This window comes from Hypanus sabinus, chromosome 20 (genome assembly GCF_030144855.1).
Source record: "Hypanus sabinus isolate sHypSab1 chromosome 20, sHypSab1.hap1, whole genome shotgun sequence".
Lineage (NCBI taxonomy): Eukaryota > Metazoa > Chordata > Chondrichthyes > Myliobatiformes > Dasyatidae > Hypanus > Hypanus sabinus.
The window spans coordinates 52,909,797-52,936,040 of NC_082725.1; the positions used below are offsets into that span (position 1 = coordinate 52,909,797).

The 26,244-nt window shown below is 40.6% G+C and overlaps 1 protein-coding gene across 6 annotated transcripts in view; it reads right to left on the minus strand.

Annotated features, from left to right (window-relative positions):
• The window catches only part of LOC132378539 (F-actin-uncapping protein LRRC16A-like), a 331,671-nt gene that overhangs the window by 153,856 nt on the left and 151,571 nt on the right, over positions 1 to 26,244 (minus strand). For all 6 annotated transcript variants that reach the window (XM_059945517.1, XM_059945515.1, XM_059945516.1 and 3 more), the window contains 3 exons: positions 22,561 to 22,664; positions 18,700 to 18,777; positions 700 to 776 (listed from right to left, as the gene is read on the minus strand). In XM_059945517.1, the coding sequence (XP_059801500.1) occupies positions 700 to 776; positions 18,700 to 18,777; positions 22,561 to 22,664 (259 nt within the window). The remainder of the gene's footprint in view (positions 1 to 699; positions 777 to 18,699; positions 18,778 to 22,560; positions 22,665 to 26,244) is intronic.

Genomic DNA, 26,244 nt, shown 5'->3' on the forward strand with positions numbered 1-26,244 from the left:
TTGTATCCACAGCTAAACAAGCTCATCTGTTACTGCACAATGCCTCTTCACTGAGTGCAAGTATTATGATGTGTTTTCGCTAGCCACTATATTACTATTTAACCCTAACCTAATCACTCGACAATTTACAATGACCATTTAACAACCTACTTCTGCAACTGAAATCATTTGATGAATAAAAATCTTCAGAATCCATTTCTGATCTGTTACTGATCTTGCTTCAGGATTACAGGGTGCCCCAACCAATGCATGAACATTCTGCAACTGTAAAGCAAGCAGCTAATCAAGGAAAATACCTATTTTTATTAGATACAGGGTGTCCTTAGTGAAATGGAGATATTTACTTTGGGCGTTGTGGCTATGGACACTCCTTGTAGCAATATAGGCAGGAAAACAATGAAAACAGTTTTCAGAAACACTCCATTGATGCACATCCTGCAAATGCTCTCCTGTTATAACCTCAGCAATTCCCAGACCCTCAATACTTTTCACTTTTCACCACACACTAGTCGCACTGAATGCTTCCATAGAGAAAAAGGGAAATGGAAAAGCAGAAAGCAGTTCTAGCAAAGTCAAGTAAAATTGTAATTCTGGCAATTGCAGAAGCCTGTTCATTCCTGTACCTCCCCAAAATAAACAGTACAAATTCAGCAATAATTTATCAAGTGAAGAAAATAACTTTGAAAACAAATTAATTACCTGTGCGAGAAAATACTTTTAGACAGATGAAGAGACGCCAGGTGTTGACAACAGCCTCGCAGAAGTGCTGCGCACACCTGTAAAAAAAAGATGGGTTAATGACCCATCACATCTTGTACATAACATGCATCATACATGACTGCAATATGACATAGCTGTGGATTATCAAAACATTTAGATCATCCATCAGAAATGAATGTGCTCTTTTCTTTCATATTTGTCATTACTGCCTGTTAGTCTGGGGTAAATTTCTAATAATCAAGCATTTGATTGTTCAGAAATCTTGAAAGTTTGATGCCTGGTTCGCCTGTATATTTGAAACACAAGTCAGGGGTCCAGAGAACAAGCAGGGTGTGTGGTCAGACCCTGGGGTTAGAACTGCTGGAACTAGTGTGGGGAATCAGCCAGGTCAGAAGTGTTTGTAAATTTCCCACTCCCTTTAAACTGGCAGAGTTCTCCAGAGAAAAAAAATATTATGGTTGAATTGAGTTTATTTTCACATGCACAAGTATGTGTGTCTACAAGAGCAATATAAAACATTTACACTTTATTATACTATGCCACTGCATAATATGCAGAAGTGTGAAGTAAAGGAGTACTTGGATATCATCCAATATTTGGATATTTGAGTGTCTTCAATAGGATCTCTGTATAGCCTTCTCCTCTGGGTGGGGAATCAAGAACTTGAGGGCATTTGTTCAAGGTGAGAGGGGAGAGATTGAATAGGAACCCCAGGGACATTAACAACATTCTTTAAAAATACTTGTGTACATAGATAAGGAAGGTTGAAGGAAATGGGCCAAACAGACAAATGGGATTCACTTACAGGAGATACTTGGTCAGTGTGAACCAGTTAGGCTGAAGGCCCCATATCTGTGCTGTATGACTCTGTCAAAAGGACTAACATCCAATAGCTTGGAAAATCTGCAAGGTTGGCACTACCAGAATCCCAAGGGTGCCAGCTTATTAGAATTTTACTGGTTTGTTATTTTCAGTAACAAATTACAGAAAAATAGTGTATTAAAGCCAACCTTTGCAGTTTCCCAAAGCAGATATAATCTTAAAAATAAATGCATACAAATAACTACAATGTTTTGCTAGGAATTACAGACAGCAAAATTGATCAATCACTGAAACTGAGTGAAGACAGTGAATTCCTTGCATTCTATTGCTCGCACAACAATAATTAGATAAAGGTCACTTATTAGTCTAGTTGCTGGAGTAAATTTTCCCTCAGGTCACTTGGCCAGGACTCAGATATGTATCAGCTGTACACCCATTAATCAAACCATCTCTTATGAGGTCAATCATCTTTCCTCAGAATCATACACCACCTTCAACATAAGCCTATTCTGTGCAGCAGGTGAACTGTGTCACATTAATGGCAGCTTGAATATTCCAACTGGAAGTCCTAAAGGAAGATTTCCTTTCTGAAGGACAAGTATGTACTAGATGGGTTTCTATGACAAGCAGTAGTTCCAGTGGTCATTGTAATTCCAGTGCTCAATTAAGACTAGCTGATATTTTTCTGTATTATTAATTTAGTTTAATTTTCACAGTTGACTTAGTCTCCTGGATTATTAGTATGGGCCTCCAGATTACCGAACTAGAAATTAAGCACAGTACCTTTTTACTAGCTTTAATTCAACAAGGAAGTAAATCACCCTTAGGGCATGTGGACAAAGACCGAAAAGAATTATCCAACTTGATGGAAAAATGTATCTCTGGGCAGGTGCCATTTCACCTTCACTCAGTAGAACAAAAAACGTCAAACAGTACAGCACAGGAACTGGCCCTTCAGCCCACAATGCTGTACTGAGCCAGCTAAAAAGTAAATTTAAAAAAGCCCAAACACTAATTCCTCCTACCTACACAGTGTCCATATCCCTACATCTTCCCCATATTCAAGTGCCCATCTAAATATCTCTTAAAAGCCTCTAATGTAATTGTCTCTACCACCATATCAGGCAGTGCATTCCAGGCATTCACCACTCTGAATAAAAATCTTACCCCTCACATCCCCCTTGAACTACTCCCTCTCAGCTTCAATGCATGCCCCCGGTATTAAATATTTCTACCCTGGGAAACAGATACTCCTATCTATAAACCTCTGTCAGATCTTCCCTCAGCCTCCATCGCTCCTGTACTGATGCCAGGCTTCACTCCACACAGCATGCCCTCACCAAACAGGATATGACCCAAAGGCAAAATCTTCCAAGGGTCAAAGTGCAGATTCAATGCCATCGGGAATTTTTTTTTTGCCTCTTTTGGTGTACACATAGACTTGGAGGCATCTTGTCTGAAGGAGCAGCTTAACAATCTCCGCAGCTGTGAAGAGCTATACGCCAGTCAGTGACTGGGTTCCATTCAGCAGTATGACAAAAGGCAAATCATAATGCTGGAGGCTAAATTTTAGTACCCAAGTTTCGTTTACAACCCTCGTCTTCAATTGGTACAACTTCCAGCTCTGCAAAACAATGAAACAGCTCAGTTGTGCCTGCCTAAAGGAAGGCAGGAGGAAGACCATCTCTGCTGCTTGCTCAGGCTGGAACACAGTTAGGAGCATTCTGGAAAACCCCCAACCTTCCCACAAAGCAGACATGGAGAGGAGGAGCAAGTCATCCACAAAAGCTTCAAAAGTGCAATTTACAGTTACAGCTTTGCTTTAAATGCTAAGAATAATCTAATGGCTCCTGCAGGTACATAAGGAAGATCCAAAGTTCCAAGTTTTTAAGTGGTTAAAGAGGGGACATTGCTCAATCAAGCTTACGGGAACATGACTAGGCAAGGCAGAACATTGCTATGTATATTTTGACTAGTTACAGAGAAGGATGCAGAGAAATTTGGAATAGAGATGGTTGAGCAATTTACTCAGCAGGTCAGACAGCATCGGTAGAAATGAATAGATAGTCAACGTTTCAGGCTGAGATTCTCCTTCAGGACTGGCGAACCCAAGGACTGCTAGTTTAAGTAAATGGAGAAGCTTAACGTATGAGTATTTGACGGCTTTGAACCTGTACTCAGAAGGATGAAGGGGGATCAAATTTCCAACTCCAGTGTAGTTCAAAATAAACTTATTATCAAAGTACATATATGTTACTATATACAGTCCAACCCTGACTTTCCTTTTCTTGCAGGCATTACACAGTAAATTCAAGAAACACATCAGAAAGACCACACCCAACAGGACAGACAGACAACCAATGTGCAAATGACAACACTGGGCAAATATAAAAGAGAAAAATAATAATAAATAAATAAGCAATTAATATTGAAAACTTGAGATGAAGTGGCCTTGAAAGTTAGTCCATTGTTTGTGGGAACAGTTCAGCAATGGGGAGAGCAAAGTTGAGTGAAATCATCCCTTCTGGTTCAAGAGCCTGATGGTTGAGCGATTATAATTGTCCTGGAACCTGGTGGTGTGGGCCCTGGGGCAAAGGTCTTGAAGAGTATTTTGATGTATACATCTTTGCTGTCCAGATGTTCCAGGGTTGAGTGAAGAGCCAATGAAATGGCATCTGTTGTGGACCTGTTGTGCCCTTTAGGCAAAATGGAGCAGATTAAAGTTGCTTCTTAGGCAGTTGATATGTTTCATCACCAACCTCAAAGAACTTCATCACAGTGAATGTTAGGATTCAGCGGAGGTCAGAAAGCAACTTGAATGGGATTCTGGATTTTACACATAAAGGTCCCATGTATATAAAAAGCAAAGAATAAAAACCAGAAACAGTTGGGAATACCCAGTCCATCAGGCTGCAGCTGCGGAGAGGGTAACTGTTAATGTTTCAAGTTCGCAGTACTTGAGAAAGAAGGAGCAAAGCAACGTATGGATGAAGGGAAAAATGGATGTATTAGAGATAAATACTAGTAAGAGAGAGAAAAACATTAAATATTGAGGAAATGTGAAATACAAGACTGTAATAGCCGATTATCTGAGTCCTAATGGTTGTAATGTGTAGCAGCTAAACCATAAACAAAACAATTACCACTGCCGACGATACTATGGATTTGTTGTACTTCATGACAAGCCCTCGCTCACTCCTATAATGTCCGCTCCAAAAGTCAACAATATGTATTCGATCCTTTACTAGCAATTAGAAAACAATCTTGAAGCTATGAAACTTAAACATACCCCAGTGTAAGCTAAGAATAATTGAGCATTATTGAGTGGTCAGCAAGAGATACGACATACACTACAAACTGCAATGAACAAAGCACAAACAAGTAACTTAAGAAACGCGTAACTCAGAATACAGTGCAGATGGAGAACAGGTGCCTGGCTCCTACAAGTAGGCTGTAATTCATTGGGGCAATATATAACAAAATGGGTGTGGGATGGAGAATTGAATTGAAAGGTACTGGAAGCTCTGAAACAATAAAGATGCTCTACTCGTAATCTATGTTTGGTTTCACTAATGGGAGAAGATTATACTGTGATCACCAAACATGATACAGTAAACTAAATGCATGCACATTTAATGCAAAACATTTCTTCTAGATGTAGTGCAATTCAGGCTGCATTCACACTAGACCGGATAATTTTGAAAACACTGGTTTTGCGTAAAAATGATAGGTGTCCACACTATGCATTTTAAAAAATATTTCTGTCCACATTGAAACGGATATTTCGGCAAATCTCCTCCTACTGGGCATGCGCAGGAATCATCTACCGAAAACAAGCGACATGTTTGGTGTTGAATCTCGCTGTGAAAAACGGTTCAGTTACAGACTAGAAAAACTTAAACGACGGCCAGCTGTTGGTTCTCGCACAGGAGGACTTAAAACACCGTTTTAGTGTGGATGGAGGGTAAAAACAATGAGAAAAGGCTTTGGTTACAGATTTATCCAGTGTTGTGTGGATGTAGCCTCAGTGCCATTAGGGCTGAACTTATCAAGGCACTGCAGCAAATCCTTTGTCTACTTCACAGCTCACATCCTCACCTCATTCTGTATTGTCAGCTTATTTATGCACCTCACAGTCTCTGCCTTTGTCTGCATCAGCAATCTAGGTTTTAAAATAGTTCAGGGCCCAGGACAAATCACAGACAGCAGCTGTCAAGCTGAACAAAATTAGTTCATTCTTATTCTTTTTTCCCTCCCCTGCCCTTTAACCATCTTTTATCCATTTTATCCCCACCTCAGAGAGCAGTTACTATATAACAACCCTCTGCAAGAAAGCTTATCAAACACGTTTTTGAAAATACTGATAAGCTTTATTCAATGGGGTACTCATCAAACCGCCCGTACATGCTGATGAAAATAACTCAATTTTCCTTAAAAGAACTCTATTGGTAATACCTTTTTCTCAAAAACCATTTTCAATAATGGGTTGCAGCGTCTTGCCTGCAGATACAAGGAAATCAAAATTCAATGATGCCTTGCTTCCACTCCAGCACTGTGCATTCTAAAGTGGCTGATGACAAAGTGTGAAACCTGCGTTCTCTGAATGAGGAAGGTGGTCTTTGAAGGGGCAGGTGGGCTAGTAGATGGGCAGGTCCATTTATTTCTCCTACCCTTTATTTCGTGCTCATGTGTGGTCCTGATAAGCGCATTCCAGGTACAAAAATACTATCCCAGTTGCTTTGAGAAGCTTTGGGACAGGGATCACCTAGAATCACTGGGGGTTTTCAGACAGACAGACATACTTTATTGATCCCAAGGGAAACTGGGTTTCGTTATAGTCACACCAACCAAGAATAGTGTAGAAATATATTCCACTTTAAGGCTTTAGGGACATCTTTGAGCGTTTTTGCCCAACCTCTTGCCTTAATACTGCTCAGAACAGTTTCATTAGTCCTCTGTAGACATGCAAGATCGATTGAGCCCACTAAGCTTAATTAAAATCTCGATTCTGGAAATGTTACCCTGGGAGAGTAGACTAATTCTGCCAGTAGGTTTGAGGTATGTTGTCTGGAAACTGCTGGTTTCAGTTACAGGTATAGTGCACATCTCAGAGGCATACAGGGATCACTGCCAGACAGATGGGGTTGTAGCCTTGATATTTATATACCTTATCTGTTGGCCAAAGGTGTCTTTGGCTTCCTGAAGGCAATTTGGAACTTCACTGCATTTGCCTTCAATGAGAGATGGCTACCAAGCTTTGGGAAACTACTCAAAATTTTCTGGGCAGATGTTATGTGTAGGACTTATTCTTTAGCTTTACTTCACTGAGCTGGTCTGTGATGGATTTCAGACACTGAATGGAAATACACACAAATTTCACCTTGCGTTCTGTAGCCACACTTCCAGTGCCAACACAGCGTGTCCACAACTTACCAACCCTATCTCGTAGGCCTCTTGGGAACTTGGGAGGAAATTGCAGCCCCTGAAAAAAACTCATGTCGTCATGGAGACAACACACAAACTCTTTACAGACAGCAGTGGGAACTCTAGCTCACTGCTACACTACTATATTGTGACATCCAGCATTGCAGCAACATACTAAAAAGTTCTGAGGCAATGACTTAGCTTTGCTTGATACAAGTCTGGAAGACTCTACTGAAGTTATGGCAATTTGTCACGCTGCATGAAAATGGCTGTAAATAAAGCACCTGTGAAGTCCCCTGGTATGTCCTGCTTGTTACAGATTGAGAATTTGTGACAGACATTCCTTTTCCACTGAACTTCAGCAGGATACTGTCTGCTCCTCCAAACATTTTTTGGTTGTGACTTCTTGTCGACTGATTGTGGTCTCAACTTTGGACTAGATAGTTTTGTGAAGATGGAATAGAGAGGCTCGTATTAAATTCAGAGTTACTGGTTGAGGAGAACTTTGTGGTGCTCCTTCCAGCAACACTGACTGGGTCTGACTTTAATAAACTCCACTACTTGTTGTCAATACGTTGGATCCTTGGGCTGCAGATGGCCTTGAGAGCACTGAAGAACGTACACGTCAACAAGTTGTTGAATGTCCTGTGCTCCTTCCAAAACCGTCAGCTCTTTAGGTCATGGGCCTTCTGACTGAACAGAGCTGAAGAGCCATTTCTTTTCCCTTGAAAGATGGTACAGCTTCCAATGTAAGAAGCTGGTGTTTGTAGTTCATCAGGTTCTGGATCTCCTGATCATCCTTTTTCTCTCTCTCTGGTAGAGATCCAAGAGCCTTTTTGCAGGTGTTAATCATGATGGACATTAGGGCAGTCCGGATACTATAATCACTAATATTGGAGTATAAAAGTTGCATTGTTTGCTGTGTAACCAAAACTATGTAGACAGCTTTGAACTTGCTATTTGCTATGCATGTATCCAATTAAGTAGGAGAATGAAATCTTAAGAATGTAGAAGACAATGGTGTGTTAATGAGAGGTAGCTAAGAGATGTAGATTAGAACATGATTAAGTCAATGGGCAGAAACAATAGTGGTGGATGTACTTGTGATACACAACTGTAGACCGATTGGATTTTTTAATGCAACGAAACCAGGAGATTGCTATAAAAAATGCTATGTACAAGGATCGGTAGGCAATCAGCGACTAGCTCAATGACTGTCTCAGATTTGATTTGCAAATTAAAGTTTAATACTTCTTGAAGAATCTACTGCGTCTCCTGCTCATTTGTGGGGCACGAAAAACCACGACACTATCTCCCTGCTGCATGGTGATTTTGTCAAATTGCCTTTGTGGAACTGTCACAGAACAGCCACCTTTGCAAAATCATTCAGACTTCTCTATTAGCAACATTTTATTATATTTGTTACCCTCCAGTCCTCTGGGACTAATCTATAATCTTGGGGGTTTTGGATGCCTTCACTATCTCAGCAGTCATCTCTGTCAGATATACAAGAGATTCTGCAGATGTTGGAAATCTTGAAAATACAAAACAAGCTCAGCAAGTCAGGCAGCATTTTTGGAGGGGAATAAAGAGTCAATAGTTTGGATTGAGCCCCTTCTTCTGCACTGGAAAGGAAGGGGGAAATGAGATGGGGGAAGGGGTGAACTACAAACTAGATGATGATAGGTTAGACCAGATGAAAGGGAAGGTGGGGGTGGGGCAGAGTTGGGGGAATTATGTGAGAAGGTGGGAGGTGATATGTGGAACAGGAATCTGATAGGAATAAAGGGAAGGAAGTAGGGAACTGGAGGGAAGTTTTGAGAGCAGGGGAGGGGAAGAGAAGAGAAGGAGTGCAAGACCACCAGAATGGGGAAGAACAAAAAAATGGGGGGAGGGGAATGAAGTAAGTGGTTACAGGATGGGTATGACATGACATAGGGAGGTTGGGGGGACATACTGTTGAGCTCTACAGGGCTTTCACCACAGTGGTATTAATTGTTTTAGGGTGACAGAACAGATTGTGGGGCTATCGGGAAGTAAGAGGGGAAAAAAGTAGTTCTCATGAGATTGCTGTCCTAGGCATGATGGACTAATGGATTCCGCCAAAGTAACAAATTGCACGGTGCCTTGTGGTTGCACACGATTTTCTGGAATGTTGAAGCAGGCAGCTGTGGCACAACGCTGATTTAAGAATCCCCACCAACAAAAGTCCTTGGGATGATGTTTATCATATTCTTCCAAAGCAAAACCCCTGGCTTTAATGAAATATACTTATGATCTATATATCTCGAGAGTCCCGGATGATCTGTTGCCTCCCTGGCACCAGGATCTGCGATATCTCGGATCGAGTTCTCAGTACTCTCAAGAGGGAGGATGAGCAGCTGGTTGTTGTGGTCCATGTAGGGACCAATGACGTGGATAGGAAGAGTGAGGAGGTCCTGAAAGGTGAGTTTAGGGAATTAGGCACCAAATTAAAGGATAGGAACTCCAGGATAGCAATCTCAGGATTGCTACCAGTGCCACGTGCAGGTGAGTTTAGAAATAGTAAGATAGCGCAGATCAACACGTGGCTGAAGACATGGTGCAGCAGGGAGGACTTCAGATTTATAGATAAATTGGGCAGTTTTCCAGGGAAGGTGGGACCTGTTCCGGCAGGACGGTTTACATCTGAACTGGAGAGGGACAAATATTCTTGCAGGTAGGTTTGCTAGAGAGGCTCCAGTGGATTTAAACTACATACAAGGAGGGAGGGGAACCAGAGTGTAGGAACAGATGTATGGGAGAAGGAAGAAAAAGATAGTAAAGTTGTTTGCACCATTAGAGATAAACAGAGAGGAAGAGGTGGAGAATTTCTTAAATGCATTTATTTTAATGCTAGGAGCATTGTAAGAAAGGTGGATGAGCTTAGAGCATGGATTGATACCTGGAAATATGATGTTGTAGCTATTAGTGAAACATAGTTGCAGGAGGGGTGTGATTGGCAACTAAATATTCCTGGATTTCGTTGCTTCAGGTGTGATAGAATCGGAGGGACAGAGCGGAAGGTATTGCATTGCTTGTCAGAGAAAATATTACAGCAGTGCTCTGGCAGAGGGCTCATCTAGGGAGACTATTTGGGTGGAATTGAGGAATGGGAAAAGTGTAGTAACATTTATAGGGGTGTATTATAGACCACCTAATGGGGAGTGAGAATTGGAGGAGCAAATTTGTAAGGAGATAGCAGATATTTGTAGTAAACACAGGGTTGTGATTGTGGGAGATTTTAATTTTCCACACATAGACTGGGAAGCCCATACTGGTCATGTTTGACAAATCTTTTTGAATTTTTTGAAGAGGTTACGAGGAAAGTTGACGAGGGTAAACCAGTGGATGTTGTCTATATGGACTTCAGTAAGGCCTTTGACAAAGTTCCGTACAGAAGGTTAGTTAGGAAGGTTCAATCGGTAGATATTAATATTGAAGTAGTAAAATGGATTCAACAGTGGCTGGATGGGAGATGCCAGAGAGTAGTGGTGGATAACTGTTTGTCAGGTTGGAGGCCTGTGACTAGTGGTGTGCCTCAGGGATCTGTACTGGGTCCAACATTGTTTGTCATATACATTAATGATCTGGATGATGGGGTGGTAAATTGGATTAGTAAGTATGCAGATAATACTAAGACAGGTGGCGTTGTGGATAATGAAGTAGGTTTTCAAAGCTTGCAGAGAGATTTAGGCCAGTTAGAAGAGTGGGCTGAAAGATGGTAGATGGAGTTTAATACTGATAAGTGTGAGGTGCTACATTTTGGTACGAGTAATCCAAATAGGACATACATGGTAAATGGTAGGACATTGAAGAATGCAATAGAACAGAGTGATCTAGGAATAATGGAGCATAGTTCCCTGAAGGTGGAATCTCATGTGGATAGGGTGGTGAAGAAAGCTTTTGGTATACTGGCCTTTATAAATCAGAGCATTAAGTATAGGAGTTGGGATGTAATGTTAAAATTGTACAAGGCATTGGTAAGGACAAATTTGGAGTATTGTGTACAGTTCTGGTCACCGAATTATAGGAAGGATGTTAACAAAATAGAGAGAGTACAGAGGAGATTTACTAGGATGTTACCTGGGTTTCAGCACCTAAGTTACAGAGAAAGGTTGAGCAAGTTAGGTCTTTATTCTTTGGAGCGTAGAAGGTTAAGGGGGGACAACAGAGGTATTTAAAATTATGTGGGGGATAGATAGAGTTGACGTGGATAGGTTTTTTCCATTGAGAGTAGGGGAGATTCAAACAAAAGGACATGAGTCGAGTGTTAAGGGGCAAAAGTTTAGGGATAACATGAGGGGGAATTTCTTTACTCAGAGAGTGGTAGCTGTGTGGAACAAGCTTCCAGTAGAAGTGGTAGAGGCAGGTTCGATATTGTCATTTAAAGTAAAATTGGATAGGTATATAGACAGGAAAGGAATGGAGGATTTTGGGCTGAGTGCAGGTTGGTGGGACTAGGTGAGAGTACGCATTCGGCACAGACTAGAAGGGCCGAGATGGCCTGTTTCTGTGCTGTAATTGTTATATGGTTATCATGTCATAGAAGGTGGCCTCTGGTTCAGCAATCCAGCACTGGGCCTCACAAAGTGCAATTCTTTTCCTCTATTTGCAGGCCTTTCCTCCTTATTCTCTGACAATTTCTTCCAGGATTTATCCAATTCCTTTTTAAAAGCCACTAGTGACTGGGCAATAGTTGAACTTACATGCCTTTGGACAGGGAGACTCGTGAATTGGAAAACAGGTTTCCCTCATTTCCTGCTACAATTATTCCATCTATTAAAAATGAAGGCAGTCACAAAGTGCATGATTAATGCCTCAGTTAATTCATTCTGCCACGTTATAATTTCTCTTGTCATTGTGTCAATTTGCTAATCTCTTCTCTATTACCTAGTTAATGGAAGCTCTTACAGTATTTATATATTTCTTGCTAATTTACTCAGCATTTTTAATATATATTTCTTGCTGATTTATTCAATCTTTCATCCTTTTCAGAATCAGGTTTAATATCATGGGCATATGTCATGAAATTTGTTAAATCTGCAGCAGAGGTACATGATAAATAGAAAAATAACTGAATTAGAAACATGTATATTAATTAAGTTAAAATAAGAAGTGCAAAAAAAAAGGAATAATTTTTTTTTTAAATAGTGAGGTAGAGTTTGTGTGTTCAATGTCCATTTAGAAATTGGATGGCAGAGGGGAAGAAGCCATTCCTGAATCGCAGAGTATGCACCTTGAGGCTCTGTAAAAATCTGTAAAAAAATGGCAACAGTACAGTCATCTTCTTTCAATATAATTCAATCTTTATGCTCCTTAGTTAGCTAGAAAAGTGGAGTTAAAAGAGACTGTAGGTGCTGGAATCTGAAGTAATGAGCAATCTACAAAATCTCACTCAGCGGGACGAGCAGCATCCGTGAGGGAAAGGAACAGTCACTATTTCAGGTTGAAACCCTGCATCAGGACAGGACTGCCAAAGTTTTAGCTTTTCTCACAAACTTTATTTATCAAAGAAATTTTAAAGTATTTCTGAAAATACTCATCCATCATCAGCCAATTTTTTTGTCTAATTCCACAATCTACCTCAGACACAAACCAGCAAAACTTGTTTTAAATGCAAGACTATATTCTAAAGTATTTTTCCAACTGCTTCCAAATTCTATCATGATTGCTGAGTCTATGCAGGCTCATTAGTAGTTTAAAAATGTAATTGGATAAATCCTGGAAGTAAAAAAGGAATCTGGGAAAAGAACACACAAAGTGTGGAAAGCAGATTGCTCACCGTGAGACTGGTGGGCCTTGACCACCTTCTATGCCACAATTTAGAATGAATATATGAACAATTTAAACCACTACTTCTACCATTGGAAAAACACAGTAAACAACATCTCTGTGGGTTTTGTTGGTGCATATTCTTTAACCAGCTTCAAGCTGCAAACGTCCACATTCTGGAAACCTGTCTAAAATTGTTGTGGATTGTAGATCCCTTACTGCCTCTGTGGAAGTTGCAGTAAGGAAAGGGTTAAAGGTAATGCCCAGGCAAGGATAGCCTAGGACAGTTGTAGTCAAGTGAGATCTCTGAAGTGAGAATGCCAGAGACACCTCTGCTTACTACAGATGAGATAGGCTAAGGTGACTGCAGCAGTGAACACACAAACCAGATGAGTCAGGCCTCTGCAGTATGACTTTCCCAGAAAGGCCTTCCTAAAACAGTGTCCCTTTACACAATAGAGGTTGCTGAGACAAACGAGATAGGAATAATTGAAGACAGTGAAACGTACCCAACAGCTAAAGGACATTGCTTTACTAACTTCAAAATACCATCAGTTGTCAGATTGAAGTTTCGATTGACTTTTAACACCTCTATTGTGAATGACGATTGATCTTGCAAGTATAGAATTCAAACCTAGACAATTTACAATAATCAATTTTTGTAACTGATAAACTAAAACTGTGTAAAAATAGCAGTTTTCTGTTCAGACTCCAGAACAGTGTTGGAAGATTGGAGCGACTCGTTGAAAGATTGGAGCGACTGGGCTTGTATACACTGGAATTTAGAAGGATGAGAGGGGATCTGATTGAGACATGTAAGATTATTAAGGGATTGGACATGCTGGAGGCAGGAAGCATGTTCCTGCTGATGGGTGAGTCCAGAAATAGAGGCCACAGTTTAAGAATAAGGGGTAGGCCATTTAGAACAGAGATGCGGAAAAACATTTTCACCCAGAGAGTTGTGGATCTGTGGAATGCTCTGCCCCAGAAGGCAGTGGAGGCCAAGTCTCTGGTTGCATTCAAGAGAGAGTTAGATAGAGCTCTTATAGATAGCGGGGTCAAGGGTTACGGGTAGAGGGCAGTAACAGGGTACTGACTGTGTATGATGATCACAGTGAATGGCGGTGCTGGCTAGAAGGGGTGAATGGCCTACTCCTGCACCTATTGTCTATTGTGATGGGTGTTGCTCCTAGTGCACAAGTAAAATAAAAAGAATACTTAAGCATGTGTGTAAACTGGACCCAGTTATTTTATTTTATTGGTGACAACACCTCTGCTGACCGTCAAATACATATGAAAGAGGGGAACATTGATTCCTGTTGTGTGCTGTGGATAACATTGTCATACTATGCAGCAAAATCCTCACATCAAGATATTGGATCATTGTAATCATCTAATAGATATTAAATTCCAGTAACAATAAATTCGGCCAATCAGTTCATTAACAAAATACCAATTTACAAAGTGGTTTGCTGCCTCAAGCCTTATCACCAGTTTAAAGTTGATAAAACAGATGGTTCAGCAAATTTTCATTGCCAGCATGATCACTACAGACTGCTGGCAATAGTGACTAACTGGCACTCAACACAGAAAGAACAGCATATATGATTCAATATAATTATAAACATAGATTAATGGGATTTGACACCAAGAATGCAGGAGTAGAAATTTAAATCAAGTGAAGTTTTCTTTATCTAGCTCTAAGTGAGATAAATAATCTCACAACAGGAATTCCTTGATATACAAAGAGTTGCCTTTTTGAAAAGTGATTTATTAAGCAAAACCTTGGAAGTGTGCAGTGGCTATTTTGGTACCGTGTATCCATCCTTATGTGGGGAGAGTGACATGCTATTCAGAACAGTGAGAAATTTGATGGCACAGAAGTGTTAATGTTGTTATAGCAAAGACCTGTAAATAGCATATCTGCAACAGTAGAATTAATTTATCATTTCCTTGTGGAGAATGCATCTGAAAATGTTGCTCTTTGATCGTGTAATTTGCTTAGGTACAAATCAGGATTGTTACTCAGATGTCATGAGTTGGTCCACAGGGAGAAAGCTGTTATTTAGCAATGGTTGCTGATCCATTATAACTGAGCTGAGTATTTGATGCCATTAGACACACAAAACAGAAAATTGCCACATTCCCAAAAAAACTTCATTCGAAATTAAAAAATAATTAAAAAATGCTTCCAGCAACGGCCAGGTCTAGCACTCGGACAAATAAACAAAAGCAGCACAGAGCCGACTCGCTTGAGCTGGAGCATTGGTTATTCCAAATATACAGCACCGTCAGCCTCAAAAGAAGCTAAAACTATAGCCAAGGATGCAGAAAGTTAAGCCAATTAGAAAGTCAGTATCTATTTTTAGCACAAACCTCATCAACAAATCCAATTTAATTATTTGAGAAATTTAGAGATAAAGAGAATTTCCATGGATGTAGTTGATGTGGACTTCTAGAAGGCATGTAACAAGGGCCAAACAAAAGATACCTGGCCAAAGTTAAAGCCAATGGAATTTACCCCTTGTACACAAGAGGTCCATTCAAGACTACCCCTGTGGAACTAGCAACCACCTTATGAGCAGCTCCTCTATCATGGAACCAAAACATTCTGGTCCTATGTGTGCACAGACAAACTCTGGAAGCTCTGGACATAGTCAAGGATTTCCGTCCTTGAAGATGATCCTGGTTCACATCCTGAACAAAGCGAAATTGATACTTCCTGGTCATTTCAATGCCAGGATGGGAAGGGACACATCCCTTGGGCAAGGCATAATTGGCAAGAAATACATTAGGAAGCCCAAATTCATCAGGGTCCTTCGCTTAACAATGTGTTTGGGGCATGTTTTTTCCCCATTACAAAGCTGTTGGCCAATTAGAGAAAAAGGTATGAGAAGTTCAAGATTTACACAAATCTCCATGTCCACCAAGTAGCGGTGATCAATGCCCTCACTTGCACTATCTGTAGCAGGCATGTCAAGGGTAACATTCTCTGTAAAATCCTCCAGATTCATTAGAAAGACCTGGTCAAATCAATATTCCCAGCACTGAGGCTGCAGTTACATCAGTCAGATGCACTGGGTTGGCCACATCGGTCACAAGCCCAACACTGCGATAGACGCCCTATGCCAACTTTGTCATGGGAGGAGTTTAGCAGGTAGACGCAGAAAAAGATTCAAGGATGTTCTCAGTGGCCCTGCACAAATTGCTTGTCCACCTGGCCATATGTGTAAGTTTGTGCTCCCCACTTTAGTCTCATTAGCCACCTCAGAACTCAGGACTTTAGTGACATTACTAAGCAGGGTGAACTGTTGGTAGTGAGCTCAGTAGATATTTACCAGCATTTCAAAGGAGAAATTACAGTAACTAGGTGTGTACATGCAGAAATATAAATGGTTAAAAGAAAGATCAATTTGATGGAGATTAATAGGATTCAGAGGAAATTGATCACAGAGCGAGAATTTTGTTTTGTTGTTGGGGAGCCTGGGCTAGGCTGGGAGAAGTCAGCACACATCTGCTCATGCCGTGGGTTGTGGAATTGTAGCTCTCTCACCCACGAAAAGCAGATGTTCCATTAATAATTTAGGATCAGAGATGGCTAGATTTTTGCTGTCCAGGGGTATTATGGGCACTAACATTGTCTATATGCTGTGGATTTAAAATTCAGAACAAAGAGGAGACGGCAGTGAGATACATGGACACATACACACACAGGGCAGACTGCACACACACACAAGTTCGGGGAGAAAAACCTTTACAATAGTAGAATTAAAGTTAATATGAGAAAACAGCATTTTGATTGACAGTGATTTAGTTCCCTTTTCTTTACAGATGGGGGATTAAAAATGTATCATTACTGCAAGGACCAGACAATCAAATCCATCTGTCTTTATAATGATGAATACAGTAGATTTTTGTTCTAGATAATCTGACAGAAGGAATCTCCTGCCTTTTTATAGAACTTGACCTATTTTTCTGTAAAACAGAAAAAACAATGAATGAGACAAAGTGCTCCATACTTTTCACAAACTGGGAAGAATTTGCTTGAATAATGAATGGCCAACTTAGAGCTCATGGAATCAGAGAATGCGGGTACAGGCTCTACTGCCTAGCCAGTCCACGTCGGCCAAAAGTATTTTTCTCCTCAAATAAAATCCAATATATTATACCAACAACCTTCTAAAATAATTTAATTTGGAATTGATTTTGCTCATTCTTCATTAGCATAGTTGTGGTTCCGTGACTCCACATATTAAGCAGGTTGAATTAAAGTTTCCTGTTCATACAAGCACAATTTCCCCACAGTATTGACACAGAGCTGCTCGTCCATTCAATTTTTCACTTACACAAATGAATGATACAAGATCTCCACTGATGTGATACAGTAAAAAGCAAGTGGCTATGGATAGTGATGTCGTGGCTAGATGATTGAACTAGGAGCCAGAGTTTATTAAGCCACACTTGTTCGAAACCAGCAATGGAAGCTGAGGAATTTAAACTCAAATAGTTAAATAAAAATAGAATTGACTAAATCACTGTAATAGTAATATAAACCATGAAGCCTCAGGATTTTTCTAGAGTCCTAGAAATGTACAGCACAGAAACAGGCCCTTCAGCCCATCTAGCCCATACTGAACTATTTAATCTGCTTACTCCCATTGATCTGCACTGGAACCATAGTGCTCCACACCCCTACCGACAATGCACCTATTCAAGTTTCTCAAACATTGAAATCGAGCTTGCATACATCACTTGCTCTGGCAGCTCGTCCCACACTGTCACAACCATTTGAGTGAAGAAGCTTCCCCCCCCCCCATGTTCCCCTTAAATTTTTCACCTTTCACCCTTAACCCTATAACATCCAGTTGTAGTCCCACCCAGCCTCAGTGGAAAAAGCCTGCCTGCATTTACCCTATCTAAACTCCTCATAATTTTCTATACCTCATCAAATCACCCTTCAATCTTCTATGTTCCAAGGAATAAGATCCTAACGATTTAAAACTTTCCTTATGACTCAGGTCCTTCAGTCCTTGTAGCATCCTTGTAAATTTTCGGTGCACTCTTTCAACCTGATTTACATCTTTCCTGTACACAGGCGAACAAAACTGCACACAAAAATCCCATCAGTTGGAAATCTGCCAACCTTTGCTGGGTCTGACCTGCTGTATACCTGACTCCAGACTCACCAATGCAGCTGACTCCTAGCTGCCTAACTTCAGAACCAATTGAAGTCTAACACCAATTGCAACATCCACATCCCCACAGCAATTTAAAGAAAAGCCTGTTCACTCTGAATTTGCCACAGTAACAAAGGCAGCACCAGTGTTTGCTTTGGTACTTGGTATAACTGTTAGAAAGTTATGCTACTTCCAAAGGTGCAGTTAAATCCAGTAGTCTTGTTAGCAACACGTTGCCCCTCCATAGCTGCAGTGCTCCAGACTTTGCAGATACAACCAACAAAAAAAAGTGATCTTACAAATACTTAATACATTATTTTTGCTTTAAAACAAATAGAAATGTTAAAACTTTTTTAAAGTGTTGATTAGACCGTCCTGACATTTATGACAGAACTGGTTCTAAAAATATCCTCTTTAATATATGCAGAATGACACATAATCAGAATTACAGAAGCTATACTCTATGGACTTACAATACTAATTTTACTTTCAAGACTTATGATTTTCAGCATTGTTACATCCTGATGCGTGCCAGAAAAGCTCTTCAATCAATCAGCAATCTGGATGATATAATTCCTGATTCCAAACAGATGATGAAAAACTACAAATCAAGCCAAGACTGAGAAATCCACACTGTGCTGAATGTAATCCTTGAAGGCAGGTTCACTGGAGGTGAGCAAAACCTCAGAAGTTATTGCTTGGAAAACCCCAGTCTTTGCTTTCAGACATATCAATACTAAGCAGAAGAAATGCAGGTACGTACCATATCTAATGCACAGTCTGTGTTTGACAAATCAAGATGAACAAGAGCATTTGGCTGAGACAGGAAATTGTATAGATTCTGTAAAAGGACAAAGAAAATAAAACTAAATAATTTTTACTTTTACAATTGTTACTTAAATACGTGCATCATGGAAAAGTTTTGTTTTATTTCTTGTTCTTAAGTCAAAGTAAACTGAAGGAAAATTCAATTTTAAAGCCAAGGTGCCAGCTCTGACAACAGCAGCACGAAGACCTTATTTAGCTTTAAAAAGCCTTAGTGGATTCAGGTTACACTTACAACGAGATCTTAAGTTCCACATCCTACATCTTTCTCAGGTATATCATTGTTCATGACTATTATCTACAATCTGAAAAATGCCTGTAATTTGCCCTTTATCTTGATAAATCAGAGTTTGAAATAAATCTCCTCCCTCTATTTGGGGCATAGGTAGATTGTACAAATAATTCTCCCATGAAGTTTTTTGGATAGCACTTACGAAGAAAGCACGGCAACGCCTCTACTTCCTTTGAAGTCTGCAAAGATTCAGCATGAGATCTAAAACTTTGACGAACTTCTATAGATGTGTAGTAAAGAGTATATTGACTGGTTACATCACAGCCTGGTATGAAAACACCAATGCCCTTGAATGGAAGATGCTACAAAAGGTAGTGGATATGGCCCAGTCCTTTATGGATAGAATTCTCTCCACTATTGAGCACATCCACACAGGAAGGCAGTATTCATCATCAGGGACCCCACACCCACGTCATGCTCTCTTCTCAATGCCACCACCAGATTCAGGAATAGTTATTACCGCTGTGCTATCAGGCTCTTGAACAAGAGGAAATAACTTGACACCCCATCAGTGAAATGTTCCCACAACCTATGGACTCACTTTCAAGGACTCCATCTCATGCTCTTGCTATTATTTATTATTATTATTATTATTATTTCTTTCTTTTTGTATCTGCACAGTTTGTTGTCTTTCACACACAGGTTGAGTGTCCAAGTTGGTGCAGTCTTTCATTGATTGTATTACACTTATTACTCTGTTCTGGATTTATTGAGTATGCCCCAAGAAAATGAATCTCAGGGTTGTATATGGTGACATAGATGAATTTTGATAATAAATTTACCTTGAACTTTGAAATACAAGTTAAATAGATAAATATAAATAACTAATTACAACTAGATTTTTAAAAATTACAAACTTCACTTGCACATATCAAACATTTCCAATACTAATTGTACTCAACTGTACCATTTGAATAGAAGACACGAGTTGAGATGTTCAGCAGCTGTAGCAGAGACTCTTAGTGTCAGTTTGCAACAGTGACAGACCGATGGTTGACCGGAAGAATTTTCTGTCATTTGAACAGGCTTGAAATAGGACTATTTTTTTCTCCCCACAGCATGCAACAAGAACCATTCTAATCCAGAATTTGCCCAGGATGAACATATGCATCTGAATTGATTTATCACACACAAAAAAATCAAACTACCCGGTTTCACAGGATTACTACTGCAATAATCCATATGTCAATTCGCATACTTACAAAAGAGCAAAATCATTAACAACCATTTATATTCATTAGCCATTATTTTGTGTCAAATGGACTGCCATGTGCAAATAAACATTGAAAAAGCACATGTACCAGAACCAACCAAACTAAGCCCAGTAGCACCAATATTACTCTAGCTTTGGTTCTGCCTTTAACTGTTCCAGAGTATTGCTAACTACTACTTTGTCACCATTGCTACTTCAATTTATTAACTGCAAACAGAATTTAACACCATCATTCCCACAATCCTGATTGAAAAGTTACAGAACCTGGACCTCTGAACCACCCTCTGCAATTGGATTCTTGATTCCTAACCAGAAAAGCACAATCTGTGCAGTTTGGTGATAATATCTCCTCCTTGCTGATGATCAACTCTGGTGTACCTCAGGGGTGTGTGCTCAGCCCGCTGCTCTACTCTCTCTATACCCAAGACTGTGTGGCTAGGCACAGCTCAAATGCCATCTATAAATTTGCTGATGATACAACCATTGTCGGTAGACTCTCAAATGGAGACAAGAGGGTGTGCAGGAGCGAGATATGCCAACTAGTGGAGTAGTTTCGCAGCAACAACCTTGCACTCAACATCAGTAAGATGAAAGAGCTGATAGTGGATTTCAGGAAGGGCAAGACGAAGGAACACATACCAATCCTCATAGAGGGATCAGAAGTGGAGAGAGTGAGCAGTTTCAAGTTCCTGGGTGTCAAGATCTCTGAGGACCTAACCTGGTCCCAACATATTGAAGTAGTTATAAAGAAGGCAAGACAGCGACTATACTTCATTAGGAGTTTGAAGAGATTTGGTATGTCAACAAATCCACTCAAAAACTTCTACAGATGTACCATTGAGAGTATTCTGACAGGCTGCATCACTGTCTGGTATGGAGGGGCTACTGCACAGGACCGAAAGAAGCCACAGAGTGTTGTAAATCTAGTTGGCTCCATCTTGGGTACTAGCCTACAAAGTACCCAGGACATCTTCAAGGAATGGTGTCTCAGAAAGGCAACGTCCATTATTAAGGACCTCCAGCACTCAGGGCATGCCCTTTTCTCACTGTTACCATCAAGTAGGAGGTACAGAAGCCTGAAGACACACACTCAGCGATTCAGGAACAGCTTCTTCCCCTCTGCCATCCATTTCCTAAATAGACATTGAACCTGTGAACACTACCTCACCTTTTTAATATACAATTATTTCTGTTTTTTTACACAACTTTAATCTATTCAATATACGTATACTGTACAGTAAATTGATTTAATTATTTTTTTCCTTCTTCTATATTATCTATTGCATTGAACTGCTGCTGCTAAATTAACAAATTTCACGACATATACTGGTGATAATAAACCTGATTCTGATTCTGAATGTATTTTTTAGTGGAATCTGATTATACTTGTACGTTCACTGTTTCTTGCTCCACAGATATTTAAATTATTTTTGGTTTCTTTTTCCTTTTAAAATAACTACAGTTAGCACTCTATAAATTAGAAAATTTATTCTAAATAATTGTTCTAAATAATTGCATGAAATAATAAGCATGAAACACAACCAACACAGCCTATTCATTGTTGCCCACAAAAGTTGAGTCAGGGCATATTTTATACCAGAATTAAGGCAATCTTTCTAAATCCTCTAATACAGCATTAAAAATCTTTTTCTGATCTATAACTCCACTCAAAAGATTTAGTCTTTGAAGCCTCTGCATTATCCTGGATGAAAATTGATACCCACACCCTATTTCTGCCTATTTTTCATGCCACCACTCCCGATTTTACAATTGTCAGGAATGTTTAAATTTGATTTTCATCCTCAGGTCAAATAACCTCTTGATACTCATCCAGGCGAGTCATAACATTGCAAATTTAAACACTCTTTTATTCCAACTCCTTGCTATTCTGGTCCAGTTCCATCATACATGGACATTCATAGCTGATGTTGGTATTAAAACAACATACCAGTGAAGAAAAAAAAACATGAAAAAATTACATGGGAATCAGCAAGTCAGCAAGACATCTGCACTGAGCCTGAGAACAACACCCACCAAAAGATAAAGGAGATATGGCTGCAGCAAAGTACCACCATTCAAGTTCCTTCCAAGTGGCACACCATCATGACTTGTCCATTCTTCGTCAATAGGTCAAATCCTGACATTCCCCATCCAGCAAGAGCGCAGGAGTTCAATGGATTGTAATGGTCCAGGAGGGCAACAATCCTTCTAGGACAATGGATGGGATATGAATTCTGTGCCTGGCAACAATACCCATACCACAAGAATGAAGAAGGTATTAAAGTCCAACCTACCGATAGGTCATCTCCTCGGAGGAAGTTCCCTGAGAGGTCAAGGTGTGTGAGAGAGTTAGAAATTTGTTGGTTGGCACTCAGTGATTGGGCAAGGCTGTTCACCCCTGTAAATGTGCAGAGTGTACAGAATAAACAGTTGTTCACATTTTCTTTGTGCATACAGAAATACATTGAAAATAGAATAGTAAAGCACCTCAGGCTCACAATGTTATACTGACCTTTTAACCTATTCCAACATCAATCCAACGCTTTCCTCCTGTATAGTCTTCCATTTTTATTTCCTCTATGTGCTTATCTCAGTCTGAGAAATCTCCCAAATTTACACATCTCTACCACCAAACACTTACTGCTCCCCGTATGAAAAAACTTACCTCTGACATCCCCCTACACTTTCTTCCAATGATCTTAAAATTATGTCCTCTTGTACCAAACTACTTTCCCCACTCTATCTTTTATATGGTTAAAGGCAGATAATCTTTTCGTCACCAGAGATTCTGCAGATGCTGGAAATCCAGAGCATCGAATACAAAATGCTGGAGGACCTCAGCAGGCCAGATAGATAGATCTACAGAAAGGAATGAACAATTGACGTTCCTGGCTGAGACCCTTCATCGGGATTGGAAAGGAAGGGGGAAGAAGCCAGAATAAGGAGGAGAGGAGTACAAACTGGCACGTGATAGGTGAAGACAGGTGGGTAGGGAAGGGGAGCAGAATGAAGTGAAAAGCTGGGAGGTGACTGGTGGAAAGGCTAAGAGCTGAAGAAGGAGGAAACTGATAGAAGAGGATAGTGTACCGTGGGAGAAAGGGAAGGAGGCAGGGCACCAGGGGCAGATGATAGGCAGGTAAGGAGAATAGAAGAGGTAAGAGGAGAACTGGAGTGGAGAATGAAAGAAGAGGGAAAGGGGAGGGAGTTAAATAAGCAGATGTTAGAGAAATAGATGTTCATGCCGTCTGGTTGAAGGCTACCCAGACAAAATTTGAGCAGTTGCTTCTCCAAACCAAGATGGCAGTAGAGGAGGCCATGGACCAACATGTCAGAATGGGATTGGAGATTAGAGTTAAAATGGTTGGCCCCCGGGAAATCCTGCTATCTGAAGATGGAGCGAAGGTGCTCGATAAGGCTGTCCCCCAATCTACATCAGGACTCACCGATGTGGAGGCTACAGTAAACAACTCCAACAGACTTGCAGGTGAAGTGTTGCCTGACTTGGAAGGACAGTTTGCGGCCCTGAATGGAGGTGAGGGAAGGTGCAGGTGTACCACTTCCTCTGTTAAGTGCCAGGAGGGGAAGAGTAGGAGGAAATCAGAGAGAGAGACTGATCCCAGTGGGAAGTGGAGCTTGGAGGGAAGGGTTGGTGATAGGATCCTGTAGAAGGTGACAGAAGTTGGGAGAAAGGGAAGGAGAAGGAGCACCTGGGAAGATGATAGGCAAAAGAGAAGAAGAGGTGAGAGGGGAGCCTGGATGCTGAATGAAAGAAGAGGGAAGGGGAATGGGAATAATTACGTAAGTTAGAGAAATCGACAGTCTACAGGTAACTTTTATAAACCTAATGACTCTCAAAGCTTTCTTCATTTCTTCCCACCCTACCATCTGCAAAAATACCACTCCTTTCCCTTTCCTCAGTTGCCTCACCTCCATTGCATCTCTTCATAGGATAAATCTTTCCTTTCCTGAACATCAGAGATGTCATCCTCCTTCAAAGAATAGTGTTTCCTTTCTTCCACCATTGGGGCTGCCCTCACCCACAGCTCCTCCCTTTTCCACAAGCATCTGCCCTCACCCTGAGTTCTTGACATCTTAACAAGGATAGAGTTCACCCCATGAGTCGCTGCATGCAGCATACTTCCATCACCTTCAACAGGATCAAATCACCGAACACGTCTTTACCTCCCCCACACTCTCCACTTTCCGCAGGGATCGCTCTCTCTGCGATTCCCTTGACCATTCATCCCTCCTCACTAATCTCCTTCCAGGCTCTTAACCCTGGAAGTGGAAGAAGTGCCACACCTGCCCATTCACCTCCATTCAGGGTCCCCAAACAGTAAGGCAACTCTTCCCTGCGAATCATTTGGCGTTGTCTACTGTATCCGGTGCTCCTGATACACTTGGTGAGAAATGACATAGATTGAGGGACAGCTTTATTGAGCACCTTCGCTCCATCTACAACAAGCAGGATTTCCCGGGGGCCAATCATTTTAATTCCAATCCCCGCTCCCCTTCTGACATGTTGGTTCATGGCCTCCCCGACAGTCATGATGAGGTGATGCTCAGGAGCAACACCTCATATGCCATCTGGATAGCCTCCAAACTGATGGCATAAACATCAATTTCTCGAACTTCCAGTACTGTTTACCTCCTCCCCCTTCTCTCTTCCATTTCCCACTCTGGCTCCCCTCTTTCCTCTTCTCCTGCCTATCACCTTCCCTGGTGCCCTTCTTCCTTCCCTTTCTCCCATGGTCCACTTCTTTCCTATCAGATTCCTCCTTCTTCAGCCCTTCACCTTTTCCACCAATCACCTCCCAGCTTCTCACCTCATCCCCTCCTCGCCCGCCCACCCACCCGGCTCCACCTGCTAGCTCGCACTCCATCCCTCCCTGAAACTTGTTATTCTGGCTTTTTCCCCCTTCCTTTCCAGTCCTAATGAAGGGTCTCAGCTTGAAATATCGACTGTTTATTCCTTTCCATGCTGCCTGACCTGCTGAGTTCCTCCAACATTTGTATGTGCTACTCATCTTTTAGTTTGATGTATAAAAGAAATGATCTGCTTATAACAATATAAAGCACTTGATAACAAGTACTTAATCCTTAATCTTGATGTTTCCACACAATCTACCCCAACCACACAACTCCCCTTTCTTTAAACATTAACGATTTTACAAAAAAATGCTTTCTAATGTAATCTGTGGATGTGCCCAACCACTTACTGATTAGACATTTAAGCATATAGCCTTTAAGTGCTAAATTCTAATGCCAGCACCCTTACACCCAGCCTAATAAATGATCAAATTAATGTTACAGAAGAAAATAGCAATTTTTGATGTAGAATCTTTCATAAAAATATACATTATGAATTTCCATGTAAATCTATTATTGGTGGTGGCATGGGACGTTTTCTGGTCTGCCGCAGGCATTAGCATCAGTTCAGTGCTTTGCCATCAACACTCACCCCACCCCCACCTGCATCCCAAACCCCTGCTCAATGTCATGTTTAATATCACAGATATTCCAAACTGTCTGCTAATCTCATCTTTCTTGACACAATAAACGTTTCCATTATTCATTAGCCAAGTGAAATGGCATAGTACATCCACTTTAAATGCAGTTTGTTAGATCACATTGTGATCTATAAATCTTCGGCTCATTTAGTTACTTACTCTCAGGAAATTACAGAATTGGTCTGTCAGCCAAGAACACAAACCAAGCAGTACACGTGCATCTGATGAAAACAGTTCTAAAATATTTATATTCTAATATGGCAGAGATATCAGCAATTACACTATTTTAAGCAATATGGCTGAAAATACATCCCAGCTTTTAAAATGTAATCTTTGATAGGACATGCATTGCTGATTAATCATGTCATGGTAGAACATAGTTTTGTATTATAATTATAATGATGGTCCTTAATGGTATTGGTCCTTCTGGCATACTGAGAGAAGGTAATAAATGTTGGAGATGAGCTT